Source organism: Suncus etruscus, chromosome 4 (genome assembly GCF_024139225.1).
Source record: "Suncus etruscus isolate mSunEtr1 chromosome 4, mSunEtr1.pri.cur, whole genome shotgun sequence".
Taxonomy (NCBI): domain Eukaryota; kingdom Metazoa; phylum Chordata; class Mammalia; order Eulipotyphla; family Soricidae; genus Suncus; species Suncus etruscus.
In genome coordinates this window covers 37803039-37815480 of record NC_064851.1, presented here as the reverse complement: position 1 = coordinate 37815480, position 12442 = coordinate 37803039, and the positions used below count along the sequence as shown (strand labels likewise).

Here is a 12442-nt window from a genome sequence, read left to right as displayed (position 1 = left end):
CCAGCCTCCCAATTAGAGGGGGAAACAAAGGAGGACCACTCATGCTAGCACTAGCAGCCCCGGGGGTGAGGGAGGAGGTTATGGGAGACAGGATGGGAACAGAGGTGGAGGGAGGACAATTTGGTGATGGGAATTCCCCTGATTTTATGTTAGTATGTACCTAAAATATTATTGTCAACAATATGTAAGCCACTATGTTTAAAATAAAATATATTATTAATAAAAAAAAAAGATTTGGTCCTATGAAATTTGCTCTGCCCAGACTTTCCTGCCCCTTTCTTTATTTTAAGAGTGATCTTCAGTAACAGCTACATTAAACTTGAGTTCATTTACTTCCTAAAAACCTCAAGCCGGCAGGAAAGGCAATTTTCTTAGTCATATTCTGTACCAAATGATCACATATACTAATTATTATATATGCATACTTAATTCATATTGTTTTCATAGTGTACATATATATGTACATACATATATACATGTATACTTTATACATATCAGATAATAAGTAAATGGGAGATTCTTGGAATTTAAAAATAGGCTATGCATGTGTTGGTGGCTTTAGTTGTATACTTTATATATATACTTTAATATATACTTTAAACATATAAGATAACCAATAAACAAATTGAAATTTAGAAATAGGTTATGCATGTATTGGTGGTTTTAGTTGTTTGATGTGATAAAATGCTTAATTAGATTTCTTTTTTGCAATACATAAGAAAGCCCATAAAATGAAGAATTATTGTGCTAAAAGTGTGAAACTATTTATTTTGGATGGGAGCAAATCATACCCAGCAATCTCATGGTTATCTCTGGTTCTGTGCTCAGGAATGAATGCTCAAAGGACCACATATGATTATGGGGATAGAATCAGATCAATTACATGCAAGATAAGTGCTTGACCTTATCCCTCTAACCTATAATCTTATTTCTTTAAGAAATACTCTGAGGGGCCCGGAGAGATAGCACAGCGGCGTTTGCAAGCAGCCGATCCAGGACCAAAGGTGGTTGGTTCGAATCCCGGTGTCCCATATGGTCCCCCGTGCCTGCCAGGAGCTATTTCTGAGCAGACAGCCAGGAGTAACCCCTGAGCAACGCCGGGTGTGGCCTAAAAACCAAAAAAAAAAAAAAAAGAAATACTGTGAGGCGCTAAGGATGTGTCTCAGTGGAAAAGCTTTGCATCCATGAGGCCCTGAGTTTAACTTCCCCAACACAGCCTTTATAGGTGATCCCTGGAACCTCAACCAAGTGCGTGGTCTTTTCATGATAACAGCAACAACAGAAATATTCAGAGTGCTCATTTTATCCCTTAATAATCTAGGGATTTGAGGTTGACAGTAGTCCTTTTTAGAAGCCTATGATTTATAAAGTTATTGATAATAGAGCTTTTGGCATACAATGTTCCCAACCTCAATCCCATCACTAGTGTCTGCATCCCTCTACCAATGACCACAAACTCACTCTCACTCTTCCAACATGACTCCTCAACAGACATCTTTTTATGTTTGATCATTGCAGTTTTAATTCCATGCTTTCAGTAGTGTTGGGTCTATTGTTGAAATATGTCCAGATATCTCACATCTACAGAGCCTAAGTCCCCTATTCTCTACTCCTATGTTAATCCTAAACCTCCTCTTCTTTTATCCCACTCTATTTCTCTCCTTCCCTGATATATTTTTCTATAATCTTAGGGTCAATGATTTACCTATTTTTGATTCCTTCCATTCCCTAGACATGAGATTCTATACACCACAATTGAGTGAGAAACATCCTTATATAGGGTGTTTTTTTGTTTAAAAATTTTAAACTATGGGGCCAGCGTGGTATCACTAGAGGTAAGGTGCCTGCCATGCCTGCACTAGCCTAGGACCGTGGTTTGATCCCCCGGTCCCATATGGTCCCCCAAGCCAGGAGCGACTTCTGAGCGCGTAGCCAGGAGTAACCCCTGTGCGTCACCAGGTGTGGCCCAAAAACCAAAAAAAATTTTTTTTAAACTAAATTTTTTTTAATTTCTTTATTTTAGATTTTACTGTGGTTTAGAGTTGTTCATAATACAATTATTTCTGGCATTTAATATTCCATCACCAATGTAACATTCCCTCAACCCTGGTCATCAGTTTCCCAATTTTCCCAAAGCACGTAGGAATATAATTTTTCCCTCTTGGCACGTAGGAATAATTTATTTAATATTTTGCATATTTCTACTGGCAAACCAGAATTTAAAATATGGGGGTATTGGTGGCTGCTTACTCTGCTGTGTGGTCTACACATTTGAGGATCTGCAGCACTGGGCTGATGAGCTCATAAGATGACAGCAGTGGTTCGTAGGAGCCGTCTGAAATGCTCCTGAACAATCAACTGTGAGGTCGGTATGTCCATCAGTTTTTCCTACTAATTGGGTCTCTCTTTTGAGAGCATGTCTATAGCAATGGCCACTTGCGCAAACGTGGCAGAAGGCTCTGGTGCATGGGCGTGTCAGCTAGGGGCTTCTGGAAGTACAGCGACTCATTGGGAGATGGCCCATATGGCTCCACAGCTCCCTCAAGAGGTCAGCCACAAAACAATCATACCGAGAGATTATTAGACTCCTTTTGATGAGAGATTTATCTAAGTGAAACTGGGGAGATAGTTCAGAGAATTGGAGCACATGCCTTGCATGCACAAGACTAGGGTAAAATTTCTGGCACTGCATGGATTCCCAAGCACCACTGGGTATAACACTGGAGAGCATTTCTTCAGCTCCTAGGGGGAAAATTACTCTAAATTACTGTAATGTTTACTATCCCTGTATATGCTTAAGGCTGAAAGCTCAGGAACTTTCCCACAATTGGAATACCTCCGAAAATTTTACCTATAGAACTGAAAGTTGGGCTTTTGATGAGGATTTTCTTCAGTTATGAATGTCCTAAAAATAAAGCTCCTTCATTTAATTAAATATATGTATTTGATATTGTACTATATCTTTTATATAGAATATATGTTATATACTATATAACTAAATAATATATAACATAATGACTATATGATGTAATAATATATACTATATAATATATACAATAAGATGCTATATTATCTTTCATAATATTAAAGAATAACTTGAAATTAAATAAAACAAGGGCATTAAATTAAGTATTTAGAAGATTAAACTTTAAAATTGATATTAAATTAAGAGACCCAAAGATAACTCTGGCTTAAAGCATTTGCCCAGAGAGCATAAGGCCACGAATTCAAACTTCAGAGCCACTATACTACACTCAGACCATTTTGACAATCTATCTGTAAACTGCAGCAAAGGGTGTGTGGAAAAGAAAGAAACATTAATACCTCTATCTGCAAGTAACAATGATACAATATATTACTTAATTGGATATTCTTTGTGTTAAATTCATCAAGTAGGATAATGTACAGCATTTCCTAGGTAGGACCTTGATACTTAAAGTATAATCCCTGGATCAGGGACATTAGAATCATCCATAACAATTGGAAATGCAGAGACCAGGCTCCATTCCAGATCTCTTGAATCCAAGACTGAATTTTCACAAGCTCCTCAGGTTTTTTATATGTATAATGGAACTTGAATAATATAGGTATTTTTATAGTACATACTATTTATGCTTAATAGGGCTTTGCTTCAAGGTTTAAAGATCGTATCAAGTTTAGAAATATTTTCAAAATTCTTTTGGTTTCATTTTGAATGGGAAAGAAATTTCAAGAGAGAAGTTACAGTGACTGATGCTTCCCTCTCTGCTAACTCTGGCGGGATTTACCAGGGAGAAAATAGGTGCCAACTTTTCTCTGGTTTCATGTTTCTTGATTCCCTTGTATTTGACTAAAATCAAAGTCCTGAAAGAGAGGAACTAAAGGCTGGAAAAACAGGTGTCTCCCTGTCATATAATTTTTAACATAATGTTTACCTTGTGATCACACTGTCAAGGAAATCAACCAAATGCTTTGATTTTCCAAGTTCCTCTTTTTCTTCTTCTGAAAATTCTCTTGGATAATACTGAGTAGCAGCGTTTTGGGGATATGTCCTAATAACACATTTGAATAAAGTTGAGTGAGAAATTAGATCAAACACAAAGAAAGGTTTCTAACTTCATCATATGACAAGCCAAACTCTGTGTGATTGCAGTATAGTGATACTAGAAAACAAAAGCAGAGACATTAGATTAGACTGTACTTGTACAGTTTGGCTTGTTTCTTTTAATGATGAGAGATACTGCACTAAGATATTATACCTTTTCTTTGTTTACTACCACTGCCTCACTTTAGACACTGATCATAGTTGGCATAGTTTCATAGCAGCAAATTTGATTCTCACTTGCCCTCCTCCTCAATTCTGAGTTTATTTTTATTTGTTTTCTCTGCACTCTGATAACATATTGTATGCTTCACCTTATTTTTATCATCTTAACTTCCTGCCTCTCTCTTCCTTCAGAGCCTGCCAAAATTCCATCATGGTCCACACACACTATTAATCCAGTTTTTTAAACTTTCCCATATGTTTAAAAATATAAACATTGAGCTTACATATAATTTAGCAATACTACTCCTAGAAATATATCCTAAGAATACAAAAACACAATACAAAAATGCCCTCTGCTCTTCTATGTTCATCGCAGCACTATTACAATAGCCAGAATCTGGAAATAACCCAGGTGCCTGACAACAGATGAGTGGCTAAAGAAACGGTGATACACCTACACAATGAAATACTATGCAGTCATTAGGAAAAATGAAGTCATAAAATTTGCTTATATGTGGATGAATATGAATATTAATATGCTGGGGCTGGAGCAGAGGCACAAGGGGTAAGGTGTCTGCCTTGCCCATGCTACCACTGAATGGACTGCGGTTTGATCCTCCGACGTCCCATATAGTCCCTCAAGCCAGGAGCAATTTCTGAGCACATAGCCAGGCCAGAGAGACAGCATGGAGACAAGGTGTTTGTCTTGCATGCAGAAGAATGGTGGTTTGAATCCCAGCATTCTGAGCCTGCCAGGAGCGATTTCTGAGCGTCGAGTCAGGAGTAACCCCTGAGCGGCTCTGGGTGTGACCCAAAAAAACCACCACCAACAAAACAAAACAAAAAGGAGTAACTCACTCCTAAGTGTCACCGAGTATGGCCGGGGGAAAAAAAAAAAGATGAAGATATTTTGAGAGCCACATTTTTTTGTGCGTGTTTGTGTGGTTTTTGGGTCACACCCGGCAGTGCTCAGGGGATACTCCTGGTTCCATGCTCAGAAATTGCTCCTGGCAGGCAATGGGAACCATATGGGACGCCGGGATTCAAACTGATGACCTTCTGCATGAAAGGCAAATGCCTTACCTCCATGCTATCTCTCCGGCCCTGAAAAGAAGAAGATACTATGCTGAATAAAATAAGAGGCATGGACAAAAAATGGGTCCCTTTCATTAGCAATAGTGTAAACCACAGTGTCAAAAAGGAGAGAGAGAGAGAGAGAGAGAGAGAGAGAGAGAGAGAGAGAGAGAGAGAGAGAGAGAGAGAGAAGTAAAATGCCTGTCTTCTGACAAGCAGAGGGAGGCAAGGGAGAAGATGGGAGGAAAATTAGGGACATTGGTGGGAAACATGTATTGATAAAGAGTGGTACACATTGTATGACTGAAACTATCATGAACAATTTTGTAATGGTGCTTATTATATTAAAACATATACAACATTCATGGCCTACCTTATATAAACAAAATTATTTCAAAATAAAAACATTTCAGTAATAAAAATAAATGCCTTAGTTAAAAATATGAAACTTTACAACACTCAAGTCTAACCCAAGTGCATAGACCATACTTTTGAAAATACATTTCAGATAGACTCATTTACTGGATAAAATTTAGTTAAGAAATTGCTGTGTGGGGCCAGAATGATAGCACAGTCGGTAGGGTATTTGGCTTACAAGAGGCCATCTCAGGTTCAATCCCTGGCATCTCATATGATCCCCTGAGCCTTCCAAGAGTGATTTCTGAGCACAGAACCAGGAGTAACTCCTGAGCACTGCCAGGTGTGGCCCAAAAACAAAAAGAAAAGTAAAAGACAAAAAGAAAAGAAAAGAAATTGTGGGGACGGAGCGATAGCACAGCGGTAAGGCGTTTGCCTTGCACACAACCAACACAGGACAACAGCGGTTCAAATCCCGGCATCCCATATGGTCCCCCGAGCCTGCTAGGGGTGATTTCTGAGCACAGAGCCAGGAGAAATCCTAAGCGCCCCTGCATGTGACCCAAAAATCAAAAGAAAAGAAAAGAAACTGCTAAATGACTTGTATGTATATACAATGTAAATATGTATATTGGATATGTGTGATTTGTATGTATTTATGTATATAAAGTATGTATATGCTAAGAGCTCTATATCTAAGGCAAACAGTCCAGGCCAGTATGTGAGGACACATGGACCACTTGCGTTATGATCAAAATATCTCTGAACTCTTTCAAGGTACCTCTTTTTTTTGGGGGGGGGTGGTGACGCTCAGGAGTTATTGCTGGCTATGCGCTCAGAAATCGCTGCTGGCTTGAGGGACCATTGGGACGCGGGGGGATGGAACCGCGGTCCATCCTAGGCTAGCCCGCAAGGCAGACACCTTGCCACTCTGGCCGCTTCCCACTCTGGCCCCTCAAGAACTCTTAAGGAGAGGAAGTACCTCACTCAATATGGTATTTCTAGGATGTTACAGACATGAGATCATTGAACTGGACTAATAGAAGGAAGAGTTTCCCAAGAAAGCAGTGAAGGTCATTTTATGTAGAAGAATATCATGAGCAAGAGTGGGAAAATGCAGGATGGGGATTCTGCAAAGTGGAAGCAGCTCATAAAGCTAGAAGATAAAGTTTACTTGAAAACAAGAAGCAAAAGGGCTAGACATGCAGACTAAGGGATCTAGATATGAGAGAAAACCAAAGAAGAGGTCTTGGAAAGGAAGTAATTTAAAATTTCTTTGATTTTTTTTTTTTGTGGTTTTGGGGTCACACCCGGCAGTGCTCAGGGGTTATTTCTGGCTCCAGGCTCAGAAATTGCTCCTGGCAGGCACAGGTGACGCCGGGATTAGAACCAATGACCTCATGCATGAAAGGCAAACGCCTTACGTCCATGCTATCTCTCCAGCCCAATTTAAAATTTCTTGATGCAAAAGAAAAATCACTTAATTTGTAGAATAGACCAATTGGAACCAACTGAAATGTTTCAAATGAGAGACAGGAATGCTCCTTTAATTGAGGCCACTACTGTAATATCAATATCATCTTTCATATTCCTACATTATAGACATTTTACAACCAATGTTTTATTTATTATTTTTTGTTTTTGTTTTTGTTTTTGTTTTTGGGCCACACCCAGCGTTGCTCAAGGGTTACTCCTGGCTGTCTGCTCAGAAATAGCTCCTGGCAGGCACGAGGGACTATATGGGACACCGGGATTCGAACCAACCACCTTTGGTCCTAGATCGGCTGCTTGCAAGGCAAACGCCGCTGTGCTATCTCTCCGAGCCCACAACCAATGTTTTAAAGGTGTTGTCAAACACTCTAAATATTCCTTAATTGAATTAATCTTTGAACATCTATTAATTCATCTCTATTTATTATTAAAAATCCTCAAAATAATCATGACCCTTGCTCAAGTTGATTGCCATTATATATAATTACTACCGGTGTAGAGAGACAGCATGGAGATAGGGCATTTGCCCTGCATGCAGAAGGACGGTGGTTCGAATCCCAGCATCCCATATGGTCCCCAGAGCCTGCTATGAGAGATTTCTGAGCATAGAGCCAGTAGCAACCCCTGAGCACTGCCAGGTGTGACCCCCCAAAAAGCAAAAACAAAAATAAACCCAAAATACATATACTTACCATCTTGTTTGACTACTTGTGTTACTGATTTGGGGGACTACTTGCATGCCAATATCTTTCTCAAGTTTCTTAAGAACAAAATTTCTATCTGAATATGATGTACATTCTATGTAGCCATCCTTTACACTGGAAGCATTGTGATCTTTGAATTTAACTGGTGCACCAAAGTTGCATCGTTTTCGAGAAATCATAAATGCAATCTGCAACACAGGTAAACAGTAAGTGTTCATATGTTCAAGACCTGGAGAATCAAGATGAATGTGTGGTAGACAGTGGTGGTGCTCTTCCCAGATCTTTTCAATTCTCTCTGCACACAGAACACTTACCCTGCCAGTGCTGTATGTGTTCTGTTCCCAGGGTGACCAACTCTTGCTCTCACATGCAGAATACTCTTGGCTTACAGCAGAATTCCTAGAATTGTGAGTCCATGAGAGCAAAGACCAGAAAGTTTCTGGAAGTTCCTATCTTGCCCAAGTGGGGCCAGTGAAAGACAAATAGAATCTAATTTCCTAGTTTATATGAAATCACTCTGAGGGATGATTACACTTCAGAATTCTGCAAACATTCCTAGATATATCTGACCAACAATGCTCCTTTTAGAAAAAAAAATTAAAAAATCACTCAGCAACCCCCTGAAAATCCTTCCAAAGCTGGCAAACAGAGAGTATACTTCATTATGCACCCAAGGTTACTCCCACTAGCTCTTGTCTCACAGTTCCCCTTTGAGAAACACTGTTCTGAGCATTAAAGCTGAAACTGCATTTCTTTGATTGGCATTTGCCTAAGACTCTACCTTTGTAAGATCCTGCTATATATGTCTCTGTTCTGACACTTTTCCTATCATCTCATGGGATACTTTCATAAATAGCTTGTGAACAAATTTTCCTCTGGGGTCTGCATTAAGATGGCCATGCTATAACCAAACTTTGGTATGGGGTGATAGCTCAAAGGATTGGAGCATATGCAATGTATTGCGAGGTCTCAAGTTTCATTCCTACCACCAACTAGAACAAGCCCCACAGTGTATAGCTCTGGCGGCTACAAAACAACCTGGGTTAGGCATCAGCCATCAGGACCTTCCCTCCTGCTAGGCCAAGCATCAATGGGAGTTACCTAATGTAATGGTCCCTGAGCATCAGTGGGAAGTGTCCTCCTACCACCGACTTAATAAAAATACAGAGTTAAAAAGGCAACAGAAATATGTTGTCTTAAGAGTTGTGGTAGAAGCATGAGATTAAGGTCTTGGAAGACTGGTTCCTGCTACAGGATTTAAGGAGAATCTTTCTGCTGCCTTCTTACCCTACCACTAGATACATCACTCTATATCAGTGCTTCTCAATTATTTTCTGTCATGCACCCCTAGGAAGAAGAAAACATTTTCATACCCCCCACGTGACCGTAAATAGTATCTTTATAAAAAATAACTTTAACCTGCAAAACAAAAATATATAAAATAATTTGAGCTGAGTTTTTAAATCAGAGGTGATGCCTGGATTAATGGCTACAATGAGCACGTTTTGCAATGCATAGCTTTTCGAAGCGGGGTTTGAAGCAGGACACAGCAACTCTCAGCTCCAGAGACATACAGAGACATAAACACGGGGCTTAGCTTGTTATGACAGTATTTGCCGAGGTCAAACGTGCCCCCCATTATGGAGCCTCGTGCCCCCCCAGGGGGCATGTCCCACTATTTGAGAACTACTGCTCTACATGCTCCTTCTCTCTCCCCATGATAGTGTTCCTATATCTAAGTTTTTACATGGCTTTTTCAAGACTCATTATATCAGACCCCTATTACCTCCAGTTCTTATGACCTAATTTTATCTAATTAAATCTGCAATGACCATATTTCCTATATCCTAATCGTGGTCACATTCTGCAATATTATGGGAGTAGGTTAGATTAAAATTATTTTATTGTAATAGGGAGCATTACAAATCAACTAACACTATTTATCTAAAATAGCAAACATTGTTCCATTAAAAGAAAAACCATAGCAAGTGGAGAAAATGTCATGGCTTTTAAAGAGAGTATGAGGAGAGATTATATCCAAGCTTCTAACCTGTTTTGTAGATTCCTTAACTGATTCTTCTGCAAGTTCTTTTTCACTGCCCAATGAAATCCAAGGTTTAGAGACAGGTGGTTTATAAATATATGTGTCTTCAGGAATTTCTTTAATTTCTTCTCGTTCTTCTAGTGCTTCTAGGGACTACAGTAAAATAAATAGCATTAAAAATACACTGCCAGATTTAAGTTATAGCTACTTGTGTATATTTTGAAATAAACTTTACTTTTTTTGTTGTTTGTTTTGGGGTCACACTTAGCAGCATTCAGGGATTACACCCAGATCTGTACTCATAAATCACTTCCGATGGGCCTGGGGACATTATGAGGGGCCAGTGACTGAACCTGGTGACTGCATGCAAGTCAAATGCCTTCACACATTGTATTATAGCTCTGGCCCCAATAAATTAACTTTTATATCAATTACTTAAAACTTTCTTATTTTTTCTTCTACTTTGGTGCATGCTTTTCAATTATGGGAAAGAAGCCAAGCTAAAAAAAAAAAAGAGGGTATAGATAAAATAAAAGTGATCAAGGGGTATAATATAGTATGAAAGTATCAAATGCCGGGGCCGGGCGGTGGCGCTGGAGGTAAGGTGCCTGCCTTACCTGCGCTAGCCTAGGAGACGGACCGCGGTTCGATCCCCTGGCGTCCCATATGGTCCCCCAAGCCAGGAGCGACTTCTGAGCGCATAGCCAGGAGTAACCCCTGAGCGTTACCGGGTGTGGCCCAAAAACCAAAAAAAAAAAAAAAAAAAAAAAAAAAAAAAGAAAGTATCAAATGTCATGAGAAAAAAGCTTTTAGCATAGCTCTATAAATGTTATCAATGTTACTATGAAATTAGTTTTCTTTAACTTAGTGAAATATTCTTTTGTAACCTGATTATAAATATGAATCTAAGATATTAGGTTGTTGGATTACTGGTCTTACCCTTTAGGGGTCTCAAACTCGTGGCCTGTGGCCCTTTGTGGCCCTCCGTACAACATTTTGTGGCCCTTCCCTAGAGGAATCTTGTTTTGTTTTGTTTTAGTTGTTTGGGTCACACACCCCAATGTTCAAGGCTTACTACTGGACTTTGCACTCAAGGATCACCCTGACTTTGCTTCCTTCGGCCCCCAGGTAAATTGAGTTTGAGACCCCTGCGGGCCTAATCAATATTCATAATGCCACTCTAGGGTGTGATCTGGTGATGGGATATTGGATTATTCCCTATTTGGTATTCCTCTCTAACCCTAGGGTGTGGCCTGATTCTTGTCAATAAAAGCACGGATCTGAGAAAAGCAGAGACTCATTCTTCAGTCTTCTTCCACTCCTAAGAAGGTAGCAGCATTCCTTCTTAGAAGCAGAAAGCTTAGGTGGTTGAATTCCTTGCTTGAGTGCTATTGACTCTCCTTTAGAAATAGGGCTCCGTCCTTTACTTGACCTCTAAAACAATAGAGCCCAGCCCAGTGAAGATCAAATTCCTAGATATTTCCTACTTCTTCCTAATCCTGATTTTGCATTTGAAGTAAGCTTGCAGAGAGCTGCCTTGAATTGTAACCTTCTCCTTTGTAACTTAGAATTTTTACAGTCACACCTATAGCTTAAGAATTGTTACTGTTGTACTTTGCTTTGTGATTAAAATTATTATCCTCTACAGCTATGGCTAGTTTTACCCCTATAAATCCCCCTGCTCAAAAAATTAAACTTGTCTCACTCCTGCCAGAAGACGTGTTGACCCCACATACTCCGTGTGTGGTTTCATTATTTAATATTTCATATTCGTCCATTTGTGTGCCTGTTTTCCTTTCATGAAGGATTTCATCCTCACTAGAGAATTGCTGAGACACAAGACGCCTGCAGCATTTTCTCAAATAAGAAATGCAAATGGCCAAAAGGTACATGAAAATATACTCTCCACCACTAATAATCAGGGAGATACAAGTCAAAACAACAATGAGACATCTCATGCCACACGGATTGGTACACATGAAAAAGAACAAGAAAAACAATGCTGGAGTGGATTCAGGGAGAAAGTAACTCTCACTCACTGCTGGTGAGAATGACATTTAGTTTAACATTTCTGGAAAACAATATGGATATTTAAAAAAAAAACAATACTGGAAATCAGCTTTCATAAAATCCAGCAATACCACTCCTAGGTTTATACCATAGGAACACAAAAACACAATACAAAAAAGCCCTCTACAACCCTCGGTTCATTGCAGTGCTATTTACAATATTCAGAATCTGAAAACAACCCAGATGGCCTGACAACATATGAGTGGCTAAAGAAACTTTGGTACATCTATACAATGGGACATGAAACAGCTGTTAGGAAAAATGAAGTCATGAAATTTGCGTATACATGAATAGACATGGAAACTATCATACTTAGTGAAATGAGTCAGAGGGAGAGAGATAAACATATAATAGTTTCATTCATCTGTGAGTTTAAAAAAAAATAAGACAGTATGCTAATAACCAAAGACAATAGAAATGAGAGCCAAATGGACCAGCCCATGACATGAAGCTTAC

General features: G+C 39.2%; 2 protein-coding genes across 2 annotated transcripts in view; both read right to left on the bottom strand.

Moving 5' to 3' along the window:
- Positions 1-12442, bottom strand: part of RPF1 (ribosome production factor 1 homolog) — a 1036037-nt gene that overhangs the window by 477316 nt on the left and 546279 nt on the right. The gene's annotated exons all lie outside the window — the stretch shown is intronic.
- DNAI3 (dynein axonemal intermediate chain 3) overlaps positions 1-12442 on the bottom strand; it is a 78915-nt gene that overhangs the window by 54027 nt on the left and 12446 nt on the right. Inside the window, exons 7-9 of the mRNA XM_049772548.1 lie at positions 9923-10069; positions 7861-8060; positions 3915-4031 (exon numbers count right to left, since the gene is read on the bottom strand). Of these exons, the coding sequence (XP_049628505.1) occupies positions 3915-4031; positions 7861-8060; positions 9923-10069 (464 nt within the window). The remainder of the gene's footprint in view (positions 1-3914; positions 4032-7860; positions 8061-9922; positions 10070-12442) is intronic.